We start from the raw sequence: 12,568 nt of genomic DNA on the forward strand, positions 1-12,568 counted from the left end.
TGTCAATATTCCTCCATACTGCTCGTCCAATGTATTCCAAGTGTCCTGAGTGGGTAGCATCCATAATTTACTCGAAACGAAGTCATTTAGAATGTTTTTAGAGCCTAAACATTAGTGTATAGGATTTCCTAAAAGCGTGCGCCTGCGAGTTCACGACTCTACGGAAACCGCGGCAGACCAAACCAGATGAAAGTGCGCATTCCGCGTCTGCTCTGCCGATAATGCAAGCATAGAAGAAATGTGCTGTTTACCTGTGCAAAGAAAGAAACAACGTGTTGAGGAAGAGCATGAGTTCTTTGCCGAGCTGAATGCGCACTTTCATCTGGTTTGGTCTGCCGCGGTTTCCGTAGAGTTGTGAACTCGCAGGCACACGCTTTTAGGAAATCCTATACACTAATGTTTAGGCTCTAAAAACATTCTAAATTACTTCGTTTCGAGTAAATTATGGACGCTACCCACTCAGGACACTTGTTCTATTCCTTTAAGCGAAAATCAATCTGAAAGACTCTTTTCAGGTTCACCTGGTCCACCTAGGTCCCTTTTTCAGCTTCAACCAATCAACATCGAGACCCCACCTCCTCCGAAGCCAATCACATTTCAAGATCTCCTTCATTTAAACCCTGCCGTAGCTTCTCTCCCAAATAAAAGCGAATGTTCAGTTGTCAGCCTCAGTTCCTCATTTGTGAGCATCAAGCACTGTTGGCCATTCGTACTGATTTCCTAGCTCTGGCTCGGACTCACCCCGATAGGTTCACGCAAGCCTGTCTCACGCTCACTTCATTCCACCCCGCTCCTGTTCCAGTCGCCTTCCATCCACTTCGACGTCAGCTTCTCCACTGGTTCCTCCACTCTGTACTTGCCAAATGTCATCAGTCTCTTCTCCTCCTCCTTGCTTGTCATCCCTACGGACAAGCTTCACCTCTCCATCGCATCTCTCCACTCATCTGCAGGAATCCACGGCTCCAGGCTCTGGCTAACCTCCACCTCCTCCATCTTCCACTCAAGCCATCATTCGACATGTGGATCGGTCACCCCCATATGCCTTCACCCTGGCAGATGCTAGTTATAATTCTGATGTATTTTTTCCAAGCCTCCTATGCTCCCTTTCAAACTCGTTCCTTGCCTCTGCATTGTCTTCTTCATCAAGAACATTGTACATTCTTAGATCTACTCATTTGTCCCACTGTGTACTTTTAATAATGCGGCTCATCAGCTTCATTAAAAGTGAACTTGTGCAAATGATCCTCATAAACACACTTAGCACACCTGTCCTCTCGGCGCATCATCAGTGCATCAACAGCGCATCTGAAGTGCACCAACAGTGCATCATTGTTGCTTTTCACCACTCAGTGCATCCTTAGCACTTCTCTTCAAGCTGTGATTTCTTTCCTACTTTGGTGCATCTTTAGGGAATTTTCTTCCAACTTAATGGTTTATCAGCACTCTTCCCCCTCAGCGCATCATTAGAGCATGTTACCATTCCAAACATCTCCTCTGCAATCATCACTAGATTGTCTTTTTTGGGCGAAGACCACTCTAATCATCAGGTAAGTCTCCTCCACAACCACTCCTTCCTTTCTCGCCACTAACTTCTTTTCCTTCGCTCCCAGGCTTGGCCTTTGCACTTTTTTCGGGGATGACTACTCTAACCATTGTCCTAGGTTACTCATCCGAGCGAATGTAAATTCTCAGCACCACAGTCTTCTGCTGGGGCCTGAGCGCCAAAGATCTTATGTCAATCATGTCAGTGTCTGTATGTCTGCCTCTGTCTCTTTGAACCACACTCGGCCTCTGCAATTGGCCACTCACACTGACTCTGGTTATGCTGGAGATTTCTGCCTGTTAAAAATTAGTTTTCCTCTCCACTGTCTTTACATGCATGTCTGGTGTAAGGGATCACAAAGAGTCAATGAGTCCATGCAATCAGCTGGTTTTCCTTAGAGAGAAGGATGTTAAACAATCTGGCTGTATTACCTATAAAAATATATTGAATTGAGCAAACATTTTCTAATTGCAGCTTTTCTTTGTGTGTGTGTGTATCCACGTTGAATATAGACCTATATAGCTGATCTGATTTGATTTAAAAACCATGTTTAAAATGTTGTTAGGAGAAGTTCTGAAACAATGATAATCTCACGCATACCTTTGCAATCTTATAAAACACAATGAAAAGGATATACTCAAAAATATACCAGTACCATTTTTCCGCAGCTGCTTTCCAGTAAGTAGTCATTGCGCGTGAAAGCTTTGCTGTCCTTTTTCTGACATTTACCTTTTGTAGTTACTGTACATGTTTTCTGTAAATACAGAACCTGTAGAGGCAGTGTATCTCCCAAAAAGTCCAGTCAGCACTGCCCACAGCTTCATTTCAAAGTATTGCTTCATTCAATAGAGTAGTATTAAATAGCACACAAGTAATTTACATCATTCATTGAAAATTTTTATGTTTAATTTCCATTTTTGGAACTGTACATTGGAAATAACAAAGTATGATCTAAAACATTGTATTCTTAGAGAATGCTCTTTTGTGATAAATCTTTTCAGATGTTTCTCTCCAAGGATTTCAATGAAAAAACTCCAACAGCTTTTACTTTAAGATTTTGGATCTGTAACTGTAGGTTCTTCCAAAAGTATTCCTGCCCCTTTACCTTCTGCATGTTTGGTCATTTTAACCATAAACTTCAAAATATTAAATTCTGATCGCAAGTTATCAGTGGACAACTTAAAAATGCTCTTAATCATGTAAAAGCAACAAAAGACAGTTTTATGTTTATAAATCTGAAGATGTCTGTCACAACAATTTTCAGATTGTTGTGACAGATTTCAATTATGGCTTAGAACTGGACGTTGACGGGGCCACTTTACTAAACAAATATGTTTTGATCTGAACCATTTAACCATAGTTCTAGCTTGATGTTTAGCCAGATGTTTTACAATTCTTAACCGAAGTCTCAAGTATTGTTGCAATCTATTTTAGGTTATCTTTCAGGATTACATTGCATTTAGCTTGAAGTACTGTATAAGTCTGGTTTTACATGTTCCCTCGTGTTTGTGGGATCCTCTTCACGGATTGTGTTACGCTGCAAACATATCTTTTTAAGGCTTCCTTTGTAAAATTATTTTTCTCAAAAACACATTGTGGCTAGATTTCATGGTACTGTTAGTAGCCTATACCAATGTACTTTAACAGTCGTCTGGAGAAAACAGAAAACAGCTGGATAAATACTACCATTCAGTTACACACAAGTTGGCTTCTTTGTTAAAAAGGTGACTTGAAATGGAAGCGGTTTTTCTAATATTTAATTTAGCTGTATCAGAGTAAAGGAGGCAGAATGCAAGTGCATATCTCTCTTTGTATTATTTGGATTTATCTATTTGAAAGCTCTTCCATGTATACAGGCATGCTTTTGTTAGGTCTTTTGCATTAGAACAGAGTTCTTCCTATATTTTCAACTTTTTGTTTTTTTACTTCGGTTACAAAAGTATTCTGCTAAATGTCATGTATGTGTTTCCATTTTAAAATGCATTACCATTTGTACATCTTTTTGAGATGTGACTAGTTAACCTTGTGTGAGTGGGCGATAACTTTGGCCCCCGCTGAGCGCAAACACAGTCTAACCTTCACCTGTTCCTGTCACAACTGGTTGTTTCCCACTTCAGTAACGGGAGATTTAAAAGGATAAACATCAGAAGGTTCATCCAGATCCTAGTTTGCTCATTACTTGTATGGAAGCCTTGACTTTAACCTGTTCTAGTCCAGTTGAGTCCAGTTTGTTATGAAACCTCAGCACAGCATGCAGTGAGTATCAGATGAGTACTTATACTGCCATATCAGGGGTGCAGTATATGGTGTTTCAGTTCATTATCTTAAAATAGAAGAAATATTCTACCTTTTGTTTTGGTGTCACTGTAATGGGGTCTGTTTCACTTTTTTTCTTTTAAATCCATGAGAGATCCACTTTACCTTCTGGCCTCTAAGTTTACCACGTCAGCACTTTGCCTGATGGTATCTAATCTGCTATTACAACCTTTACTTTTCTCATGTAAATTCTTCTACATTATGTAAGAAAAAAAGTCAACATTTTTCTCGGCTAATATATAAGCATGATGGGTCTTTATTCCATCAGGATAAGTTTGTATGAAGCTTTTTTTTCAGTGCAGGACAGCAGAGAAGTTGAAGAAACTTCCAAAGATAACCGAATTCCTCGTCAATTTGTATTTAATCATTTCTGCCTTCCTGTATTCCATCAGAACAAAAAAAAAACACACAGACAAATGAACACAGTTGGATGTTCTCCATATGTTACATCCTTCTTTGAGAAACTTTGGAGCATGTTTGCATACATAAACACAGTCACATGTTGAGTAGCAGATGCAGCAGATTACATTAGAACGTGTTACAGTTCATTTCATAATGAGAGCCTGCTCATACAGTCAGTTTATCTATCAGGATTCCTTTCTTGTGCTTTCGTAACGTCTGTCATTTGATACATTTCAGAATGAACTACACCCAGAGGTGCGTAGAGTATCCAAAATTTGGACTCAAGCATTACTTCAACATATTTTTAAAAGTAAAAATTTTGAAGTAAAAAGGAGCCTTTAAAGTAATTAGTAAAAAAGTAGCTGATAAAGAGGATAGTCAAGCACTGAGTAACAGATCTACTGATTAACCATGATCCTAACAACATTTTATTTTTATTTTTAACTAGTTAACTTACAAAATCAATAGTTACAGTGTAGGATAGGTTTAATTACAGTAAACTGTTTACTACTGTTTACTCTATTTTCACTCAACCTCCAATTGACAGCACATAGCAGATGGAAAAAAAATAACTAATAATTTTTTAGTTTGAAAAAAAAAAATTGTGTGTCTCTCAGTGGTGCACATCTGTTGCTAAGTGAAGCTGCTCACAATGGATGAGTAGCCAGACATTTTATTCAAGTAAGAGTAGTGATACTTTATCACATAATTACTCAAGTAAAAGTAAAACGTGCAGTACTGTAAAACTACTCCAAAAAGTATTTAGTTTTTCACAAAGTTACTCAAGTAAATATAACTGAGTAAATATAACTAGCTACTACCAACCTCTGACTACATTGAACTTTCACATGCTTAAACAATGGGTTAATGCATTCCATGTGGAAACTAAACAAGTGCTAATATTTCACCACCAGGTGGCAGCAGAGTTTGCGGTTTCAATACAAGGAAATAATTTACAATTGGTCCATGACATCCCAACCTATTCAATCATAATCTAGTTTATTAGGTATGTTTGAACAATTGTTCACCTTACTGGATTTTTAAACTCCACCTGTTTGTCATATTTCTAACAACATGGATGGATGAATGCAGAAAGCTGGTAAAGAGAAAGTCATTGCTAAACCATAAATGCAATTTGATAGTGTTAAGTATTGTGCAACATGCAATCATGAGACAAGAGTTTATCAAGGCTGAAAATGTACTTGACAATCTGGAGAGTTAATGGAGAGGAGGAATGTTGCCACTATTTGGTGTTTATATTTCAGTCCTAGAGGGGTTCGTTTGGAAAGCAAAATAATTATCAGTGTATGAGGTGTAAGTGTGATCATCTTTTAGCAAACCTTTAGAAAGGGTGAAGACAGCAGAACATATTATTCCACTGAGACAGATGTGTGCTGATCGTTTTAATTTAAAACATGGCTGAAAGAAAATCCCTACTCCCTTTACACCGACCCTTTCACCACCGTAAATGAACTGCTTGAAACAACTGGAACTGTGACTAACGGGTTTGTATGAGATCTCAAATTTATCTTACTGCCAGGCATAGTGAGAATTAAGGTAGGGGGATAATTTTAATCAATAAAGATTATTCATTTATGCATACAGCATTCTGTATGCACACCTTTATGTCAGCCCATTGGACAATGGCAAAAGAATCTCCTAATTGTGTTCTTTTTTCTTTAGATCTAAAATGGCATGCAAACATAATATTTTATGTGTAAAGAATGTGAATGACTCTTTGATAAGCTCAACGATCAAAGATTCAGCTTGATTTCTTATGCATCATGTGAGTAAAACAATTTATAGGTGTTTTTACTCATTTGCCCCAAAAGATCAGCCGCACAGAACATTTTTCTAAAGGCAACAATGCTTAGTTGTTAAATCTTAACAGGTGGAAGAAATCTACCTCGTTCCCACACCCAATTATCTTGGATTTCAAAACAGAATAAGAAAAAAATATGTGCATCTTTAACATAATACTAAATATAAGCACTTTTATTGCAAAACAAAAACATACCTAATTATTCTTCGGCCAAAAGAAAAATAAAATGTCTGGCAAGAAAGAAACACCAAATTCTGAATCTTTATCTTTATTTATTTCACAATTTCTGCGAACTTTAATTTAAAACATCAACATTTTTAATGCATTCTGTCTTCGTCCACCTTTTTCTTTTTTTTGTACATGCTTTATAAAGAAAGCAGTAGACCTGGGAATGAATGTTAGGAATGTCTGCAGGGCAAAGTTGTTGAAAGTCAGGGGGACAACCAGCAGATGCTGAGAAAGTCTTGTTAAAGGCTTGAGCTGATAATTTGGCCCTGCCCATATCTGGAGTTATACAGAAACCCGAGATCCATCGAAAGGGGAAGGGACTCCAAGAAGGGGGAAGAGACACAGAGATGTGTGCATGTTTGTGTTAGCCTGATCGCTAGAACAAGGAGAGCATATTGGAGTGGTGTGTGTGCTTGGTGAAATTGCAGCTTGTGAATTTGAGGAGGGAGTTCCCAAACCTTTCAAAGAGGGCTACACATGTGTGCACCAGCATCTGCTTTCAGAAACTCCATATTAAGATGAGCACAGTCCTGCAAGAGAGGATACATTCTTGTGAGTTTGTGTTAGAAGACACGGGATCTTGACATATTAGAGATTCATTAACTCCCTTATAGATTTCTGAAGAACGGAGGGAAATGGGGTAAAAGCTGCAAAAAGAAAGCAAAAGGAGTGACTTTAGAGTACCAGAAAGCCCAGATGGACATGTGTGGAGAGAAAGTCAGCCTGAGTTTGTTGCTTCGCTTGGCTGTTTTACTTATAGCTGTATGTTTATGCATTCATATTGTTTACCTGGAAACAAGTTGGCAGAGTTCTCCTCCACCCTTGACTTTGGGACGTCCCTCCCATCATGATCTGAACTGGAGTCAACAAACCAAGACGAAAAGTGACTCTTCAAAAAAACTGGAGAAAACATATGAAAACAGAAAGTCCTCTCTTTGGACTCTCAGAAAAAAGGAACATCCCCACCCATCGCCGGCATGCTGCCCACCGCTCCATCCTCACAAAAAGGTATGGTTGATATGCACCATTAACTCATTAGGTCATAATTACTCTAATCAGAGTTATTGTACAGTAATATCCAGTATCCTAACGCTGTTGTAACTGTAAAAAGTGGCTTAATGAGGAGGGGTTTTTTTTCTCTGTGAAACAATTTAAAGTAGTTCCTGATGGCAGTAAAGAAGGAACTGTGAAGAGAAATAATGCAACTTTAAAAACTAAAGCTATAAAAATGGGTCTGTCACTTTGCAAAGCTTCTTGGCTTTATTTACAAAGGTCCAAAATTTAAACAAAATGTATGGTTGTTCTCTTTGTGTATAAATAAATATTAAAATGTGTGGCATTGATCTGCATTCAGCTCACCCAAGTCTTCATAATTTTTAGGTCTTTAGGATTTTAGGATTTTTAGGTCTCTGAAAGCATCATTTTAACCCATGAAAACTGATCATTGATGCTAAAATAGCCTCCCAAGATTTTTCTCCATTATGCTGCTTTTATCCTCCCAATAAATGCAGAATATAGCACATTCTTTCACAGTTTTTGCCTAATTTCTCTGACTTTCTTTCATCAATGGTTTTCTTCTTGCCACTCTCCATAAAGGTCAAATCTGTTGATTGCAGAAATACAAAGGGTTTCCCACAAAGTTTTCCACCAGATTGTTGATCACAGCAATTATACAAAAATTTATAATTTGGCTGCTTGCTAGCTTTTATAAACAATACTGTCCTCAATTGCAGAAGGCAATACTGTACCTTTATAGGTTTGCAGTTGTATCAAACTCAATCTATTATGCTGTGAATGGCGCCCAGTGAGTTGTTCAATGCCTTTCAAAAGGTTTTAGAACTGAACCCAAGTCTAAATCACTTCTTTTAACCATTTGTGCTTTTTGGTCTTATTAATGATTTTAATTTCATTAAAACTTTCTTTTCTGGTCTTCCCTGGCCTTCCAAGAACAGCTAATTTATACAGAATTTAGATCCCATCAGAGTTATCTTTATTTAGGAGATAACTTTTAAAGACAGGTATGTATTATTTTTCATTGGGCTTCACAAAAAGGAACCGTTGTGAGTTGTTCTTTCAATAAAGGTTGTGACAGTACCATGTCAAAATATGGAACAGGTTTTGGGGTGTGAAAAACTTTAATCCATTGGTGTCTTGGTGATAAATCTAAACATCCCTTCCAGGGACCTGTTTAAACTGCTAACACAAAAAAAACTCCAGGAGCTGAAATTTTAACTCATTAAGATTTCATTCCCTTTGTTTTGGGTTTCTTTTTATGTCGTACTCTTTGATTCCTCTCTGTCATTAATCTTCTCATTCATACATCTTCACTTTGTTGCTCCCTTCCATTCTCTTTCACTAAACAAAACATGGTCCCTCATACGCATGACAAATCTGCTTTTGCTTGATCTTTATCTCATCTCTTGTTTTTTTCTCCCCACTGGTTTTCCTTATTAGGTTTCTTTAAAGAACTCTACATCCATTTGAGCTTCATCTTTTTATATTTTTATGATCTAAATTACCTTGAGACAAATGAGCAACAGTGATGATGACTTTTAAATGCCACAAAAATTGCTTGAGGGCTATCACGCCAGAATGAGATGAGCACTTGTTCGCTATCAATATTACAAGGATGCCATATGCTGACTTTCTGTGATTCTGAGCACAAATTTTGCCTCCTAAGATGCCTTGGAGGAGACTCTGTAGGAATTCTGTGTCATGTGTTGCTTCTTTTTAAGTGCCTCTTTCTCGCTTCTCTCATTCCCCTTCACTTTACTCCCTTTAGGCTCTCATCTTGAAGATCACAGTCCTATTTTGCTCTGCCATGTTTAACATTCCCCACTCTCATCCTCCGTCTTGCTTTTTCTAGTCTTATGTGATAGGGGCTTGCCTCTCATTTTGTGTGCCCCTTTTATTTCTTACACACTTATTCATGCTATGTATATAAAGTTTTAAGATGGAAAGTAGAGCTGATGTTCTGCAGAAAGAATAATAAATGCTTTTAATATTTGCCATATTTAAAGAAAAGTCTTCATGTTTTTAAACATCTCTGTCATTACATTAGCTAGAATTTTAAAGTGTATAAAAAATCTGAATATCTGTCCTGTTTACTTCATTTCATCTCCCTACTGCAAACAGAAATATCTCAGTTTATGTTCTTGCAGAGCATAAACAGAAAGTAAACTTTACAGATTTCTATTCCGGAGCTCTGTTTAGCTCTGAATATTCTTGTCCATTAGCAAAACCAATCAGGAGCAACTCAGTAATCTATAGCATAGTGGAAAAACTGTTGTATCTCCCTAATTTGGTTCAAAAGTGAAATAATGGCATTACGTCTACAATGGTGTTTTTAAAACTTTTGCCTTTTTAAATTTGAGGATCAAAATTTATTGACAACCCAAAGTTCAGGCAATTTTTATTAATATCAAGGTATTTTATACTCTGCAGTTTATTCCCTGGTTTAGATGGAGGCGATCGGACTGCGGCTCTGCTCAGGGGATAAAGGAAGCCCAAGAGGCAGCGTTTAATTTAGATGCGTTGTTGACTCTTGGTTCTTTCATTAGCCTTTTAATAACCCCAAATATTCTCAGTGAGGTTTAGGCCAGGCCAGTTTAGTGGCAGGTGTAAATTCCTCCTGGAAAAGGAAATTGGTATCCTCATAGAGCTTTTTAAAACAAAAGGCAAGGATTAAATGCTTTAAATTGCCCCTGGTAGGCAGCTGCACTTACAATGAGGTGGATAAAACAGTGTCTCCAAAAATAATCACTGTGTGGAAAATTTTTCTTCTCTTTTATGTATATATTAATATTGTGGAGCCTTTAATTCCAAATGAATGGAAAATACATATTTATTTGAGCTATATACAAGATACATCTGTGTGTGGCGACTATTAAAGGAATGAAACCAGCTGTAGTAAAAGTTATAAATGTTCCTACACATTAAATTCCACAGTCTTAACATGTAAAGTTAAAGAACATTGAATCTTACAAAAACTTTAGTAAGATATATACTACGTAGAGTTCTAATTTGACACTGATTCAGAGTGGGACCGAATGCACTCTTAAAGGGTTACATTAAAACGGCAAAATTTACGGTGTAGGGTTCCTGATCTGGCTTCCCTTCACAATCCGCTCATGGCTACCATTATCCCTGATACTTATGCACTCTGTTCTGTTTCCTTCCACAAAACTATACTATATAGTATTCTTGGTTTTGAAAGACTAACATCTGGATTTTTTTATACAGGATACTGTAAGCCATAACTGTTGGAATAAACAGTAATAAAAGACATCAAATACATTAATGTGTGCTCAGATTTTTTAAGGTAAATGGATATTTTTTTTAAATATAAACTGTAAAATTATTGAGCTGTGTTGGTACAAACAGTAGATACCAAATCTGCTAGTCAGAATATTCTGTTCTGGCTTGTTTTTCTTTCATACACTCATTTTTAATGTATAAATTAATGACAGATTTTCTACTTGGATATTATTGAATCTTGCCATTGATTAACAATCAGATTAAGACACGACTTTAAGTTAGTGAAGACCAGTACTGTTTCAATAAAATCCCTCTGGAAAATGATAAATTCTGAACTGTATAAATAAATAGCATTACTACACAGTGTATTATCAGAATATCTATCTTAAATGTATTAGTCATTTTCCCTTTTAGTATTTTCTATGATTATTTCAGTTATATATGATAATATTTTAATGATCTAATTAGAAAAATATTTATTGCCAGTTTCTGCATTTTTGTAGAATCCAACACTTTTAAGGATGTATTCATTATTTGGTACATTACCATCAAGGTTTTCAGTTTTAACTGCTAACCTTCTGATATCTTTAAGCATAATATCTGAGAAAAAACTGACTAGTACAACTCCTGACATTTATAGAAGTACGCTCCTCCTCTCAATAGGAAGCACTTGTTTGTTTTGTCTAAATTGTTTTATTTTCAAGGTAAAATTATAACCTATCTACTGAGCTTCATTTAAAGAACAGCTGGATTTCTGCTGAGTTTACATCACAAACAGTTGGACTCTAATATCCAACTGGTGACCCCTAAATGTTTATGTTCACATTTATTGAACGGTGTCAGTGTAATAATAAGTGAATACATGAGCATGAAGACTTTTAAGGTTTTGTTTTTATTTTTTTAAAGTAAATTAAAGTTTTTTTTTTTACTGGTCCACCCTAAAAGACCTGTGTGCCCAGTGTGTGACTGATCATAACCTTCAGACAGGATTTCTAGTCTCAGCCGAGGTCGGTCTGGTTTGGAGACCAGCAGATTCTGTCTTGGGATACCTCTGGCTTATCCCAAAAGAGCAGGAGTAAGCGCCGCAGAGACGCCCAAAGGAAAGTCTGGGGGTCTCTGCTAACACTTCTTCCTCCATGACCCCGATTTTTAATAAGCAGAACCCAGAATGAGTACATGTGCATGTCACATTTTTCAGGTGTGATCTGTAAAAAAAAAGAAATAAATGATAAAAATAAAGTTGCTGCTCAGCTTATTCAGTTTGCATAAAACATAAAACAAACTCTTTTAAATCAGTCAATCAGTCAATTAATTAAATCTTTAAATGGCAATGCAGTTCTGGTTTGACAAAATGAATAAAAAGATAAAACCCTGTTGTTTAAAGTGCTTTTAACCTGAGATTCAAATGCTTCATAAGTATGGAATGTTATGTAAACTGTATGTAAATGACCTGCCTGCTGATATCTTAATTATGCTAACCAACCTTTGAGGCATTCAAATGACTCCTATCTTGTGAGCTGCAACACAGGTGCTCAGACAAAATAGACAAAGCCATGATTTGTATAATAAATTGATGGTTCTGATAAAAACTGCTTGCTCTAGATTTAGCTTTGAGTTTCATTTTATAAAGGGCAAAACACACTCTAACCTTTTAAGATATTTGTTTGTAAAAAGGAAAAATGTAAACCCATGGACCCCACCCAATACTTTTGCAGGACTTTTTCCTAGTCAATTGGGTGGGGACCCATAAAAGAAGTTTCTTGTTGTTACATGATAAAATGTGGAAAAGTTTAAGTCCAACATGTTCTTTTGCAAAACTGAGCCAAAGTTTTTTACTGACATTTCCAGCTACTAAAACAAGAAAATCTAAACTATTGAACATTTTTTTGACTAAAACATTAACCTTAATAGAAAGTTTAGATATATAAAGATTTTACATATATATATATATATATATATATATATATATATATATATATATATATATATATATATATATA

The 12,568-nt window shown here is 36.5% G+C and overlaps 1 protein-coding gene across 1 annotated transcript in view; it reads left to right on the forward strand.

Moving 5' to 3' along the window:
• Nucleotides 1–6,500: 6,500 nt before the first annotated feature.
• The window catches only part of mettl24 (methyltransferase like 24), a 49,360-nt gene continuing 43,292 nt past the window's right edge, over nt 6,501–12,568 (forward strand). Inside the window, exon 1 of the mRNA XM_015376767.1 lies at nt 6,501–7,319. Within this exon, the coding sequence (XP_015232253.1) occupies nt 7,008–7,319 (312 nt within the window). The 5' untranslated portion in view covers nt 6,501–7,007. The remainder of the gene's footprint in view (nt 7,320–12,568) is intronic.

The sequence above is a fragment of the Cyprinodon variegatus genome, unplaced genomic scaffold (assembly GCF_000732505.1).
Source record: "Cyprinodon variegatus isolate N-32 unplaced genomic scaffold, C_variegatus-1.0 Scaffold141, whole genome shotgun sequence".
NCBI classification, from domain to species: domain Eukaryota; kingdom Metazoa; phylum Chordata; class Actinopteri; order Cyprinodontiformes; family Cyprinodontidae; genus Cyprinodon; species Cyprinodon variegatus.